This window comes from Psittacula echo (assembly GCF_963264785.1).
Source record: "Psittacula echo genome assembly, chromosome: 4".
Lineage (NCBI taxonomy): Eukaryota > Metazoa > Chordata > Aves > Psittaciformes > Psittacidae > Psittacula > Psittacula echo.
The window spans coordinates 15,196,075-15,212,677 of record NC_137738.1 but is presented as its reverse complement, the minus strand read 5'-3'; the positions used below and the strand labels follow the sequence as shown (position 1 = coordinate 15,212,677).

At 38.2% G+C, this 16,603-nt stretch overlaps 1 protein-coding gene across 6 annotated transcripts in view; it reads right to left on the bottom strand.

Annotated features, from left to right (window-relative positions):
* Positions 1–697: 697 nt before the first annotated feature.
* The window catches only part of ESRRG (estrogen related receptor gamma), a gene marked incomplete at its 5' end in the record, with an annotated part of 375,667 nt that continues 359,761 nt past the window's right edge, over positions 698–16,603 (bottom strand). For all 6 annotated transcript variants that reach the window (XM_080615781.1, XM_080615780.1, XM_080615782.1 and 3 more), the window contains 2 exons: positions 698–1,371; positions 11,744–12,013. In XM_080615781.1, the coding sequence (XP_080471907.1) occupies positions 1,127–1,371; positions 11,744–12,013 (515 nt within the window). In that variant the 3' untranslated portion in view covers positions 698–1,126. The remainder of the gene's footprint in view (positions 1,372–11,743; positions 12,014–16,603) is intronic.

The following is a 16,603-nucleotide window of genomic DNA, read 5'->3' as shown; positions in this document are numbered from 1 at the left end:
CAGTTAGAAATCACGTAGCAACTATACCTCTGTACAGTCGCTGTCTCCTAACACCGTTACAGATTGGTATTTGACACGGAGTATTTCTATGTTAGACTACTCGGATATACTGTAGGTGTAATCTAATCCTTTGAGAGTCAGTGAACATTTAGTTATAAACTGGAGCTCATGTTAAGAAACTGGATGTTTTGGACCAGACTGGCACACAACATAAATTGCATCCGTGATAATATGCACCTTCCCTTCGACTATTGCTTTAGTAAGATAAATTCCCACATTAATAAATGGCTGAAAACTGGTAAAGCTGGTACAAAAAAATCTCCGTTAGTAAGAAGAAACAAAACATTTAAAAAAATCTTCCTTCAGGATTCATTTGTCCTTCATTATTGTTCATCATTGTTCAAGCCAGCACAAAAATGCAGTATTTCTTTCTCTTTAGTATTGCATGAATGAATAAAGCTTAAACTATTCCCTGAAAAAGTTACATTGTAGCTAACCTAAGAAATATCTGGAAGACTTGAAAAAACAATTAAGGAATCAAATGGCTGTAACTGATCTAGATGGAAAATGCAATGATTAAGAAGCAGCCGATGCATCGTCGCTTAGTCGTCTAATTAAGAGACTGCTCCTATGAAATCTAATACTGCATTCAGTCAGTTCAACGTGTTGTACTGTACTGCTAGGTACGATGGTTCTCTCTTTGATTCCTTTGTCATTGGGGACATTATGGTTCATAATAAGTTCACTGGCATCCATATTATGGATTTCCATCCTTTGGCAGGCCTGGCTTCCATCTCTCTTCAATTAGAGACCTCTTTTAAAAAGTTCAGCAGCAAAGAAAAAAAGAGAAAAAGGGAAAAGGAAAGGAAAGAAGAGAAAGGAAAAAGAGAGAAACGGGAAAGAAAAAAACTGCATCGGAAAGACACAGAAGAAAAAGTTGAAAGCTGCTTCACAGTCTTGCTGCTAAATATCAGTGCAGTCATTTTTTTCCTTAATTAAACACTAAGTTTCTTTGCCATTATTATCTTGTTTATTTTCCCTTTTTTTTTTCTTTTTTTTCTTTTTTTTTAAATTTTTTGTGGGTTTTTTTAAAACGTGCATGATGGGGAAGCCCATGATGCTTTAGTCAGACCTTGGCCTCCAGCATTTCCAAAAAAAGTTTGTGCATCGGGACTTTGCCTTCCAGTTTGATGTTGTAGAAATGCTGAACAGCCTTGGTGGAGGTTTGCCTCAGAAGCGGGAGGGTCATCAACATCTTGCCTGCACGGCGCGGGTCTTCCATGTGCTGCCCGGCCTCATAATCCTGCAGAGCCTCATGTAAGACGTCCTGAAGTTTCTGCACTGCCTCAACATCCTCTATGTGCATCGAGTCTGCAAAACAAAGGAGCAACAGGAGGTTTCAGTTTGGTGTGCCAGAACTCCATTCATGCTACGGCTGCACAATGCTTTCACTGGTTCTGCCCATCCTCTTTCACAAAGAAGGAAGATAATTACCCACTAATTTATATATTGATCTTCAGGAACATATCCAGAACTGCTGTGGAACTACAAATGTATAATTTACTCTTGTGTAGGAAACCCTTTTCCTCATCCTCCTCAAACAAGCACTTGCTACTCCATAAACCACTCCATGGCAAGGTGTTGGAACTAGATGATCTTAAGGTCCTTTCCAACCCAAACCATTCTACAATTCTATGATTCTTACAGTTACTGTTTTGAAGAAATCAGATTGCCAAAGGGCTGTATGAACTGAGCTCTGCAGCTTATCAAGGAAGCAAGAATGACTGCCCTACTACTTAAAAGCTCAGCGAAGTTCTGTGCCACATTCCAAGGTGGTGAAGCTGGAAGCCAGGGGCAGTACGCACCGCTCAGAGATGCTAAGCATGGGATTACGACCACTGCACTGACACAAGGGAAACATAGGTTTCTCAATAGGTTTAGCAAATTTCTTCTGCCCCAGGCACATTCACAGAGATGGGCAACACTTAGAAGGTGATTTATCTTCTTATTGTTGGGAGTTTTGTGTTTTTTATAAATCACTCAAAGCAAACAACTCACCCCATACCTTCCCAGTACAGGTTAGATGTTTTGGTGGTCTAAGTATTGAGTGACAAGCCCAGGCACAACGCACAATGCTAACTAAACTAAACTGCTACTACATGACCCAGAAAGATTAAAACAAGGAAGTGTGAAATAAAAGGAAAAGATCTAACTGAAGTAGCTGTAAAACCCTCAACAGCATAGATACAGAACGGGAAGATGTCCCTATGAACATGAAGCTACTGGACAATGCTGAGATGACTGGATGAGCAGCCCTAATTCTCTGATTTTTATGTAGCTATAAATGCCAAAAAAACCCTGGATGTGGTCCAAAGTGAGGTGAATGTGAGCAAGAAAGAACAGTCAGAGGTGAATGAGGCCACTAACAGCCCCTATTGGCTACCAAAACTTGAACGGTCGACAGACTTACAGAGCCAATAAAATACCATCTGAAAACACAAACGCTGTGAGGACGTACAAGTCGTAGGGACAGGCTACATTATGCAAGCCCCATTCAGGGTGAAACTGGGACATGGCATTATTAAAGTATATCCTTGAAAACTCTAGTTAGTACAACTCTGCTCTGCACATTACTTTTTGCTTTTGGAATAAAGCTCCTGTTTCCAGAGTGATGACTAGAGAGTTGGATGGTGATGAACTCACTTCCATCATAATTTCCAAGCCTTGTATTAAGCAGTCTGATGCTCCGGATCAGTATTTTGACAGAGCCTCATGTTTCACCCTGTTGATGATAACATTAAATTTTGCACGTGCTTCAAATACCTGAATTGCATACAGACAATTAAGATGTACCTAAGATTCATTCCCTAAAAGCCGACGTGCAACTATTTCCTCAGATAATTAGGCAAGATAGTAAATAACTCTCTCTTTTCAAACACGTGTAAACTAAACTGCGAACCAGTAAATAACAGGTTAACAAAAATATCCCAGCTTCTATTGTCAAAACAAATGTGCAAATTTAAAAGAAAAAAAAAAAAAAGTTACAGCTCCTGCTCTAAAACAGACACTTAATTATATACAAGTTTGGATCATTTAGCACGTTTTATTGATTCTGATGACAGTTTATCTGTTAATTACACATAATGGAGTCCTATGGGGATTTTACATGTTTAATAATTCTGAGTCTTAGCGAATACATGCTCTTAGAAGCATGTAGTTCAGACGTTCACTGCAGGGATGTGATACTGCACATAAAAGTGCACTGTGCTGAAAGCAGAGGAATTCTGTATCCTACGAACACATGTAATCAATACAGACATGCTAACACACACATACAAACATGACTGATGCCTTAAGCATAGTGTCCAGCCACTGGGCTTAATTTGGAATGCAAACCCCAAGCAAACTGTCGTCTTTACTCCCTGACTCTTTACCCAGTCCTTGGATATTCACTGCTGTGCTATGGAATACGCCATGTGCTACTCCACTTAATGCTTCCATAAACCACACACAGCCTGTGCAGAATGACATGTATTTTCCTCCTGTCCCCTGTTCCAGGGCCACATTTGCTGGGGAACCAAACATTAAGTTGGTATTGCATTGTATCAGCTTAGCAAGTCAAAGACTGACTCTTTTTGTGATTTTTTTTTTTTTTTTTGTTTTACACCATACTGCATAAAGAAACAGGTCTTTCTGGAGAACTTGACTACAAATGTTTAGTTTTTAACCCAGTCTGATTCTTCCCGGAATCAGTATTTGTAACTGTGACCATGTCTGCATTTGAAAACAGATGGATGGAGTCCACGCTAACACAGTTTCTGCACAGAGATGAAACTTCCCTGAGATCTTTAGCTCCGCAGTTTGGATAGCAATTTGGCCTACAGCATTAGGAATAGTTCTTATACAGAAACTGAGTGAGGAGGGACAAGAGGAAGGGAAAACCCCCATTAAATGCAACAATAGAAGGTGAATCAAAACCTGCCCTGGGATACAGCTATTATATACTCTGTGCTCGCAAAACTCTTCCACCGTGTGGAGAACATCTTGCAACAAGGGATTTTATCCTCTCCTTTACAGGGATATGTGTGACTGCATACCATCCCTCATGTAAACAGCACAACTGCTTACATGCAAAAATAACAGTAGTAAAGCATTTAATGTATTTGTTGCTGTCTTTGAAATCAATTTAGCAGCGGGGAAGAACGTGACCAGCCAGTCCTCCACTGGCCTAATGCAAGCACTCTGCTGCCAAATAGTGGTTCATGGAGCAGTTTAGGGAGCTGTGCCTTAGGAAACAGATTTTGTCACAGGAAATGGGGTAAGAAAAAAACAGTAGAGAGGGAGGCACTTCCAAACAGTGATTAAGACTTCAAACCGTTCTTTTAAAATGGTGATTTATTTGAAATATTTAAAAATTATTTAATCGAATTACTACGATAATTTAAGTTCCCATTTACAGAAAAGATTCAAACTCATTTCAGCTTTACCCATTCTAGGGTCTGCTAATGTTTAAATGCAAACTCACTCAATCTGTGCGATTTAATTAGACCTTGATTCAGCTTGCAGATTGCCCAGGAAAATACTAATCTCTACAAAGATCCTTCTTCAAGTTTTAGCCTTGCAGTCTGGAACTTCCACTTTATTCCTGATATTAAACGAATGTAGATCTTAATCCCTCAGGCTTTAAGCCTTTGAAAATAAGGAAAATGGTTCAAAACGCTGAACTAGCCAAGGGGGAAAGAAGAGGAAAAATAAAAGAAAAGAGAAGTCTTCAGTAACTACAGACTGGCAGATGTAGACTTGAATTCAGAGCAGGTTAACTTGCTGCTGATAAACCCAATGCTCATTAGCAAGAGAGGGGCGATGTCAACAGAACCACTATAATTTTAGGATATGAATGGGTTGTCTGCGTGACAACCATATAAAGAAATAATTCCACAAACACTATGAAATGGAATTATAAGTTAGGTACAAAGATTTGGAATGTTCTTCCTCTGCCAAGAAAAACCTTTTGCTTTGGTTGGTTGTTTTGTTTTAAACTAGCTTTGTAGACAGTCTGGATAATTTACAATTACACAAGTAATATCCAGAGGATAGCTATAGCCAGATGTAATACATTTAAAAATCAGTGCCTATATAAACAATGAAATTAAACAGGGTAATTTGGAAAGGTTGTCATTTGAAAGCAAGCAGGATTTGATCATACATGCCCTGCAACAACAAAAATACCCTATGCTAGTGAAACTGCAGAGCTCAACAAACACAAGACTTGTTGACATAATGCACTGCTGAGAACATGGGATTTCAGTCCAGCAGGGCAAAAGTTGTTACTGATCAGCGCTGCGATGGGAGCTAGTGAGATCCACAAATGAGGACATCAACTCATTGAGCTCTGCTTGGAGAATATCCTTGCAAATGCTTTCTTTCACCATCACAGGATGGGAAAATAGAATTGTATCTCTTCTGATCAGCTGACTATCACTGTGAAGAAATGGGAGAAAACTAGAGTTCTCATCCAAGAAAAAACACAAGGTGCAGATAAAAATTCCATCTACCTCATTTAAAATTCAAACTTCATCTCAACTGCAGCAAACAAACATCCAGCCAACCAGGAATCATTTAGAACACACCACAGAGAGCGACAACTACCTAAAGGTTGGAAAACACCTGAACTGAGGGTGAGGAGACCTCTCAAAATACTGCTTTGAGGAAAGTTTAAGCCTTGTATATGTGTGTATTTTGTATAAGAAGTAGTAAAACCCTAGGGGCCTCAAATGAAGTATTTCTTCATGTCAGAAAATTCAGGCAGCATAAAGGAAGAAATTATTATAGCGAATTAAGCAGCAGGGAGTATGCAGCAGCAAACATACACATTAAGATGCTGATAAAGCACATCAGAGAGGCAAATACCAACAAGTACTTGAAAGACTGCAATTGCTGTGATGTGATTCTTTATAGCTGAGCAGTTCACAAACCCAAACCAGATAAATCAGTTTAGAAAGTTGTAGGATCCTGGAAGAACTGGATAGGATGAAGAATGAGAACAGCAGGCAAAATGGTTTTTGCTTTACATAAGGACAACAATATCCTAATCTGGATTATGTCTCAAACAAGAGGAATGTAATATCTAGATTGTGTTGCCAATCCAAAAATCCCATAAAAAACACTGCAGTGTTTACTGATGGGTGAACTGCTCCCAGAATTACAGAACCTCTTCCTCTCCTGCCCAAAATGTAAGCCAGATATACACAGGGAAACTTGCACTTTTCTAAGTGCTTGCCCACATTTGTTTCTGTATCACTTTTATGGGAAACAGAACATTTTAAGCATATTGCTTAAGATAGAATCAACCCATGGAAATTGTCGCTAGTAAATCAATCACGGCTCTTGGTTCCCTCACCCAGCAAGAATTCCCACCCTTTTCCAATTTACAATTTAAATTGCCCCGGATACTTAATTTGGTCCACCCTGTGTAGGGTCGGCAAATATACTTAACTCTGGCCATCCTTTTGCCTGTCTTTCCTGTACAGAACTGTTTGCTGGGGTGTGCATGGTTAGGCTAAGAGACAAGCACATAGATAAACAGAATATTTTGCCTTGCAGAAGAGTATGGCAAAATGGTCTGACATTTGGATTATTCTATTAAAAACTTCAATAGGAATATATATTGGAAATGAAAGAGGAATAAATCAAGAATTCCTTGCCCATAGGAATTATAGGCAGTGGAAACAAAAAAAGTAAATTTATTTTTTGTAAAATTTGTAGGATTTTAGTGAAGAAGGTTTTAGTCTGGATTGCACTCATTTGGTCTACTTTTAGGAAGAGACATGAGAACTGAAGCCTCAAAACAGTTTTTGAAACACAGCAGGAAATGAAGCTCTAGTAAGAAAAGAAATTACTTCACAGAACACACCTATTTATTTCAGGGGCGAACTGAATTAGCAGTGATCTAAAATCACAGACATAAGGTAAGTTAAAATGTAGTAAACTACTTTTTTTTTTTTTTTGTTATCCCTTACTTTCCACTAGAAATAGGCAATGAGGTCAATAAATTAAGGAATATTTCTGCAATGCAGAACAAATTGCATATTATGAACTGGTCTGAGTACCTACTCAATAAGGCTACTAAAACTCTAGAAAAGGGGAATTTGAATGACAGAGTTGGGGGGTATGATACCACCTAAAAAAGATGCATGAATGCTTCAAAATCCATTTTATCCACTATAAGTACTTGCCATAATTTTACCACTGAGAGACAGTAGTCTAACACTGTGAAAAGCGGGATGAGTAACAGTGAGTTAAGAGCTAATTGTGGACGCCATCTATTTGACTACTTGAAAATGGAGTATAAGGAAGAAATTGTGTTCAAGCGACACAGTTAACAGATCTTGCTATTTATATTTGGCAAAATCAACACTGGTAACACACAGGTATATCTATATTTTATATCTGCCTAGTCATGATATGGTTTAATCATGAATTCTAACGCTGACAAGAACACTGAATAAAATAAAATGAAAAAATTGACATTATTAGAAACTAAATACAGTGTGTTGTGACATAAGGCACAGTCTATTCTGGGAATAAATATGATGTCCTGTGGAGTAAGTGATTTACAGAGTTCTACCAATTAATTTTTATTATGATAATATTGTTTAATGGTGATAGCTTAGTGCTCTGAGTATACTCTTTTGGTGGCTGGAAAGCTAAATATGTTGCCAGAAAGAATGAACACTTCTACCAGGATAGAAGATCATGTAACTTTACAGGCATCATTGTTGATCTGCACTTCATTATACTGAAATGCACAAGATACTTCTTGGTTCTCACTCCTTCAGTACTGAAAGGGTGCTGGGTTAGAGATCAGAAACTGTGATGGTGAGCAGAGATCCTTTTCTCCTCTGGTGGTACAGGCGAGACAGCTAGTATTAGCATTTCAGATCAAATTTTCAGCAGTGCATAGGGTTAGAGTTTTAAGCACCTAGCATCCACATTTGGGTCAGATTTTGCAAGATACCTATTAGGCAGATGCACACAGATCAGATTTTCAAATGTGCTAATGTCTTTTGGCACCTTAGTTCCTCATGTTAGGTCTTACATGGGAACTGAGCTTCTCTTAAAAATCTGAGTTGTGACTCCTAAGCTTTTCTGCAACATTGGGCCTGAAGGCACAATTTAGTCCTTACTGATTAGGCAATTTCAAAAAACTGCTCACCAGCAACTCCCTGTTTAGTATTAACTAATCTATCTAGGAAAGCATTTTCTAATACAAAAGAGACAAGCAGGTCATCTTTTTTGAGTAAGAACGTTCCCATGTGCGTGTGTGCCGTCGTGTAAGCTTCACATGTGTTTTGGAAGTATCTCCCCTTCCCTTACACACGAGGAAGTTACATGCATGTTAATAGAAACCATTCAAAGCCGATTTTCCGTGTGGGTAAACAAAGTGCTCATGGTGCCAGCTTGCCTGAAGCTGCAGCTTCAAGGTACCTACCTGCTTCTGTGTAGAGAAGGTAGAGAAAGAAGGAAGTAACTTGTAATACTGACAGGATAAGGGCAATGCCCTCCAGAGAGGGACTTCTCTGGAGTAAGGTTGTACTAATTACTATTGAATCAATGCAGATGTTTAAAACTAACCTAATAAATTCCATATTAAGCACGACATAGTAAATGTAACTGTTGAAATCAGACCTGTATAGGTTTTAACGTACACAGGACTGAAATGTCTATGCAGTTCAGCATTGTGCGCAGGTATTTACACTTTTCAGATGCTATATGCGCTCCACTCAAAATCTACAAGGTTGATGCATCTTGCATTTCTGGACATTGAAAGAAGCAGCATGGCACTGGCCAACCCTGCAAAGGCAACATTTCATAACGGCTGTCAGAGAATCACCCTGGAAAACAGCTCTTCCTCCCCACCTATTAGACACCAAATAGCAGGATCATCTCAGGCCGAGTGCTGCGCAAGTAGGTAGGCCTAAAGAAAAGTTAGCAGTTGGGGGGTTTTAATGCACATGATAGTGAGATTTGTTGACCAAAACAAAGTTTGAGGTATTTATCCAAACAAAATACAATCAATATGAAGGCAATCTACAATTTTGTTTTTCCTGCTTCTATACGCCAGCTGGGAAAGTACTATGACACGTATCATAAATCACTAACACAAGATACAGAGGTATAAACCCATCTTTTTCTACTGTGTAGAGTACAGTCAACCTGGGAACCTTTCTAGACAGTGCAGATACGGCAAAAAAGTCTGAAACTCCCAAGATGTCTTATTATACTGCATCCATCCTCTCTACTGCTATAAAAAGGCTAATATATTTTAAACTAGAAAAATAAATAGTGAAAGTTTTGAAAGAAAGCAGATGTAGCAACTGAAGATATTAAAATGTGGATTAAAATGTCATTATGTAATGGCATTTTATTTTTTTAATATAGCTGTATTTACATTAACCAAGTTCAGAGTTATGTCAAAATAAGCTATTTCTGGTTTTTTCTGTTTAAAAAAAAAAAAAAAAAGACAAAACCTCTAATTTTCTTTGATCTCAGTGTTACTTTCATTTTAGTAGCATTTGTAAATTAAAACACTAGGGGTCTGCTATTCATTGATGGGCTGTAATTCTGCAGGTGCTATTTTACACCTACAGGTTAGCATAGCTACAGCTGATAGAATTTTGGTACCTGCTGCATATACAACCTGAAGCTGAAATGTTGAATGTCAGCAGTGAAAACATTCTGCTTAAAGGAAAGTCAAATGGCTGGGCTGCTTTTGAACTGCCCCTTGCAATGGTTTCACTTAAAAAACAGTGATTTTCTTTATTTTAAGATGAGGGAAGGAAACATTTCCACTTAAATGTGCCCTGAATTTTAGTGTGCTGAATTGTATTTATCTCTGACAGCATCCTGGTTGTAATTCCCAGTGAAGTTAATGAAGCTAGATGATTTTGATACACTCTGTGCACAATGTATGACTAAACTTCTCCTGGCAGCAGTATCTTTTATTGTTACTTAAACAGTGAACATGTCTTTTTCTTGTGGGGTGGATCGAGTGGTATTTAACACTGTATCTCTATATTCTAGCCCCTTGTCCTTTTTATCAAGTGAACTACAGAAATATTTCTAATTCAATCTTTGAATTACAGAGTCAAAATAAATAAAACCTCATAATTCCAGATAACTTTCTTTTTCTGTTCATTAAGCATGACCAATTCTACAAAAAAATCCTTGTGGCTGCAAAACATCCTCAAGCATCTATTTTACAATGGCCAAAAATGATAAATAAATCTTCAATTAAGAATAATTTTGATCTTTGAGGCATTTCAGCACTTTGCTTATTCTGGAAATAAGATAATATTCTAAAACTAGGGGCAGAGCTAGTGAGGTGGAGAATATTTGACAAAGAAACTAATAAGCATTTTGGCTTTGCATGTTTCCGAATGATATTTCCAATTAAAAATGCTAAATCGCCTTACAAAGACGAATAGGAAAGTACGACTTCATTGTTGAAAACAATTTCCCTCCTATCAATCTGAGGATCTAGGCATCGATATTGTAGATGAACTGTTAATTACAAAATCAATTAAAAAATTATTTCTAAAAACAGTCACACGTCCTGGCTCTCAAGAGGGCAATTTGGGCAGAAGGTCTCATCACACTCGGACCGCGCCAAATCACAAGTCGTCATCCACAAGTAAGCAAAAGCAATCTGGTTTTTCATTTTTCAGCGCGGCTGAGCCCAGCCTGAGATTGATCGTCACATATGGCCCCAGAAAACAAACTGTCAATACCTTGAATGCTGCAGAATTTGAACAAATAGCCATCCGCCCATTCAAGCCACTCATTGCATCCCATTTAACAGATTTTATTGACAGTTTCCTTCTTGTAATTAAAGGGAAAACTACTGGCCAGCAACCAAGATAAAGTTCAAAGATAGGGTCAAAACAAAAGCAGATGGAGGGGCACGGTGTGACTGTCAATGGAACATAGCATCAGAGCATGTTATTGACACACAGGTATCTAATGATCGGCATGTCATTAAAGAGGGATCTATCGTGAACTTTATGCAAATTCTAAAAGGGACTTAAGACCATAACAAAGCATTAAGGAGACACAAAAGGAAAAACAACAAAGCACCAACGATTTTTTAGGTATCTGACAGTATTCCCTGCTTCAGCACTTTTAAATTCAAATGTAAGGAAAAAAAGACTCTGAAATTTTTAACCCTGACCATACAGGTAATAATTTTTTGCAGAAGCATTCTCATAAATGTGGAGGATCCCTACAGTAAGGTGTGGTCCTTGTGAGATTAAAGAATTTCCTCCCTTCTCCTATACCCTGAATTCACCCTATCAGATAGATCAGTAGCTGCCTTTAAAGAGAACGTATACAGCATATTCTCATGTCTCCTTTCTGTTTGTTTTAATTGCAATGATTAGACTTGTCTGGATTATGGAGTGGATTTAGGAGAACACATCTATATTAATTTGAGGGATCTTTGCCTGTAAAATACTCTCCGAGTCATACAGTGCAATATTCTCCACTCCCTTAGGAACATATTTCACAATTAGAACCAGAAAGTTCTTAGTTTGAAGTGCTGCATTTGTCGCCTTTTAGACTAAGGTCTGATTAGCAAATTTCTTATTCTAACCCCATGTTTAAAAAAGCAAGCATGCAGAAAGTATTCTGGAGAAAGAAAAGTGACATAATAAAATTGTAGCAACCATCATGCCACTCTGCCAACCTGAATTAGCAAGTGCTATAGCTTTGAGGGTTACGAACTCTTCTTTCTCCAGCTTCATGCTCTTGTATTTCTTCACCAGCTGGAGTATGGCATTGTTAAGGTCAAGAAGGCCTGCCAATTTGGACTGGTCTTCATCCATAATATAATCTTCAGCATATACAAGCTCATCCTCGAAAGAAAGTGACCGGTATACAACACCAAGAATCAAAATCTCCATCCAAGCACTCTGCAGAAGGCTCATCTGGTCAGCTAGAGACAAAGTGGAGAATCCTGAATCGGAAAAAAAGAAAAACAGGAAAAATATTCAGCACATTTATATTTGCCAGAAATCTGCTCCTCTTTTTGATTTATTTTTATTTACATTGTGATAAACCATGCTTTTGTGACTCTTCTCCCCATCCTACTCCAGGAAAGTAAAATCAATATAAAATCAAACGTTTTCTAATCAACACTCAAAGTTATAAACAAGCTGGAATTTGCAGACTCTTTCTGTGAGAATCATATTAACTTGGGGAGTCTTGCAGTGACACTGTGATTTGCATGATGTCTTCTTTGTTCTGAAATACTCATGCTTACTTCTAAAACCTGAGGTTGTTCATCTGATGACTTTTGTACATCATTACCATAATATGCAAGAAAGATAATTTAGGAGAGAAAAAAACCCCAAAAAACAACGCTTTTTTAAAATGGAAGATTTGGTGTTTTAAGAGAATTAAGGTGATTATCACAAAGATGAAAACTCTCTTTGAACTTTTGCCTCAGGTAAAAGAGAAGTAACACCCACCCTTCTCAGAAAAGATGCTAATTACTTCTGTAGTGGCCTCTCCTATGGTTGTTGGAATAGCAGGGTGGCATATTAAAGTGCCAGCTGAACAGCAGTCACACCATCCTTTTTCTGAGGGCAACCAAAACTTGAATAAATGCCTCTTAATGAATTTAACTCCTGCTTTTTTCTCTTTTTTCTTCCCGCTGTCTCTCCTAATAGGATCATTAAGGGCAAACATCTCTACTGTCTTACCTTTTTAGACCCTTGTTTACAGAACCTGTTAATTTATTATATCAAACTGCTAATATCCCAATCACATTAGGAGCTACAAAACAGTATGGGAGAGGAAGTGATTTTCCCGGACTGTTGGTGAAATGCAGTAGTTTGCCAGTTGGCACCATCATCCACAAGTACTTAATAAAATCATCAAAGGGGATTAGTCAAGCTTTTCTTAAAGGGTCTTAAGACATGTCTGAGGCTTTCATTTAGTTGTTTATGGAGCTGCTTACATGTCCTTTGACAGTGTTCCTGCTGTAAGAACATTCTTTTTGGCGTTCAATTACACTTAAATGTATTTTTCTGTTTTGAAAGCTGAGAGTTGCAGTCAAGCAGGAATATATCATAAACCAGCAGATCTGCAAGGCACCAACTCCAAACAAGATTTTCTCTATAAGCACTAAGCAGCAAAACTAATACAATAAAAAAGAAAACTCCACATCCAAACCACCAGGCATCCATAAAAAATGAAACATAAAACTGGCTGCATGCTCTCTCATTTTTCTCTCCCCTCCTTATTTGTTTTCATTTTCTCTTACTGTCTTTTGAGTCTTGTGATAGAACTGCAGCTCTCTGCCTTTAAAAAAAAAAAAAACAACCCACAAACCCTAACAAAAACTGAGCCAACAACAGGAAAGCCTTGAAGAGGTGACAATGGGAAATAACACATCTGCGATTAAAATAAATAAGAGGGAAATGGCAAAGAAATAATCATTTGAAAGGTTATAGGGAGGAATTCATGATTTCAATTAGCTTCAACATTTCTGTTCCCTCTTTCAAGAACCAGTTTTTCTGCAGTAGCAGATGGACAGGGAATGTAGCCTGCAGCACTGTCCTGTGACAGCCCCATTCTCCCTCCCAGACACTGCTGTTAGTAAATAGATTTACACATTCTCCAATCTCCACACATCTTTCTGCCGAATAATTAAAAGCAGGATGATTAGTTTATTGAGTGGAAGGAGGAACTTTTTTATTGAGGTCCATCCACGATTTTATCAGGGCCAGCACTTTTACGGTTGTCATGAGGGTGCAGGCATCCAATTTTTCTTATCTGCCTGATTAATACAAACGCTGTTTCAGGACGCATTAATTAACAGATACAAATCTACGTTCTCATGGAAGGATCAATACAGAGAAGAAAAGAGGCATCAATGTGAATTTAGTGCTGATGATGGAGAAGGCACTCTATTGACATTTACGTGCATAGAAACTTTAAAGTTGCAGTGGAGCCCTTTTGTCCCTGTGATTTACAAATTAACAATTTTTCAGGTATAACAATGTTTCACACACTTCTGAGGAGTTTAATTAAGCAAAAAGCAATAAAATCAGGTTTGATTAAAAAAAAGTTTAGCCTGCAATTTCCCTCTACTCTTATTCTTTTCCCTGAAAACTCCCAACTTCTTTATCTGTTTTAATACAGGTTTGTTGTTTTGTTTTTTATTTTAATAAATAATGCTGGTTTTCAATAGCACTTATTGTGAGCCACAGTCAAAGGAAATTACATATGCCCTGAGAGGGGAAAAATGGGAGGCTGCCTATAATTTATGGCACTGCACTCTGAATAATCTGCATTCTGGTGCAGTAAATATACTAATTGTTTTTATAAGACACATAAGAAAATCAGAAGGATATTTTTACGTTGCAGAAAAACTTGCAAATATAAACCGCACTGTTCTGCTGTCCAATAATAAATCAAATAAGCATGATTATTCTCTTCCTGATCGAAGTAACTTTCCCTTGAAAGCTTGCTCAGTGAAAGCATGTTTTAAGTTTTAAAGGCATCCCTCATGGGAATGTAAAACTGCATCAAGTTGTAATTAATCTGTTCCTGTTTTGATTTTTCAGAAAATGCAAAAGCATTCAGCATGTCTCTTGTTATCACACCAATGCCTTTCTAATAGATGTTCAGCAAACTACAGTTAAAATAAGAGATTACAGAGGCATACGTATTTACATACAGAGATTTATTTTTAATTGTTTGGGGAAGGTTATACTTACTTCATGCCAAACTGGGCTCTGATTCTGTGAGCTTTTGTTATATGAATCCCTTAGATCAACCTTGCTCTGTGTCAAGTGGACATCTGCTATTTTAAAATGCAATTATTTTTAAAGAAGTCTCCAAATCGGATGAAATACAGTTCCAGCTTTCTGGATGGGTGTTAGCCTCCCCAGTCTCAACTGTAAGCTCATTCCAAACTGCCCCAAGATGATGCATGATGGTGTGGTTTTGAACTTTGTTGTGCATTGTGTGGGTCTTTAAGAGTCTTGCAGGTCATTGCTTTAAATGTAGAACTGCAAAATGGCTTTTTAAATAAATACAATGTTGTGCACCTTCTTCCCCCTTTAGCATGTACCATATTGGTGACAACTTTGATCTCCTTCCATCTCCCTCCCCAAGTCAATGCCATTTAACATATCTCAGGCATTTGCTAGCAGGATGACTGTGTACCTTGACCTGCAGTTAAATAGCATGTTTATCTGCGATGCGGCACACTCCTAATAAACCAGATGACAGTTTTCAGTAACGTCATTTGGAAGGATTGAAAGGCTTCTCAAGAGTCAGGTACCCCTGAGGTAAGAAGCTTGAAGGAAGCATGTTTTGTGCCAACCCTCCTGCCATCTTCTACTAGACACTCGTGTGCTTGACAATGATGCCATGGGCACTTGTCAAGATTTTATTCCCTTTTTTCCTTGTGCCTAGCAAACTGATGCACTTTGCAGTCAACTTACAAAAAAGGCTAAGCATTTGAAAGTGTGAAGGGCAAAAAATATCTGACGGCTAGACTTCAAAAATACACTTTCATTTCAGAAAGCATAAATGTTTATTTCCTGAGCTGAGTGTTGACAGAAATAGGCTGCAGCGCAGGCATATGAATTTAACCCCTGGTAGGCATTCTTTTCAGCGTGGTTTTTATGTGGCTGAACGCAAGCATCGTAAATCTACAGGGTGTCTCGTAATATCAGTTAACAATAGCATTGATTTGCTGGTTACAGTTTTTCTTCTTTTTTTTTTTTTTTCCCCCTCTTTCTCCTCCTTTCAGGGTCTGTAGCGTTTCTTCAGCTAAAAATAGATACTTTTCTACAAACAGCGTATCACACTCAAATTGTAATTATGCCGTAATGACTCGCTGAGATCACCGAGTGTGGATTGAGAAAAGGTTGATTGAGCAACCGAACATATGCTTGTTTTTCTTCTCCTTTGCATACCAGTAAACCCAAAGCTCGAAGGAAGCAGAAATAAATAGGTAAAAATGCCTTATCATTTTTATTCTAGGCGGGGAGCTGACTGCGCTCTGCAGCGCACCAAGCCAGCTCCAAACACAGTTCACAGTCTCTTAAACGGGGCTGCTTAAACCACAGATCTTTTCAAGTGTCAGCACATGCACCACTTGCTCTCTATTTCACATCGCACACAGCTCCATGCTAAGCAGGGTAAATCTTTCATATTCCTGAAGACCCTTTCCTCTACTTCATTAAGATGGACTTCATGGCCACTAACTCACTAGGGGCTACAGTGAAGCAGCTGCAGATGGTCAAGTGCCAAAGCAAGATCTGTGCCTTGCACACAGCACTCTGAGAACTATTCCACAAAATAAAACTAAATAATACAGTGGCTGAACTTATCCCTACCACTATTTTCAGCCTTAAAAATCTGATGTGATGCCTAAAGCAGGCTACTCAGACTTGAATCCCGGTTTATTTCACTTTGAAGGGAAGGAACTTCCCCATCTCTGTTATGTGTTTAGAAATCCAAATATTTAATCAAACCAGGTATGAAACTGCTGGCAAATCTGGGAGATGCTTGCTTTTTCTGATAA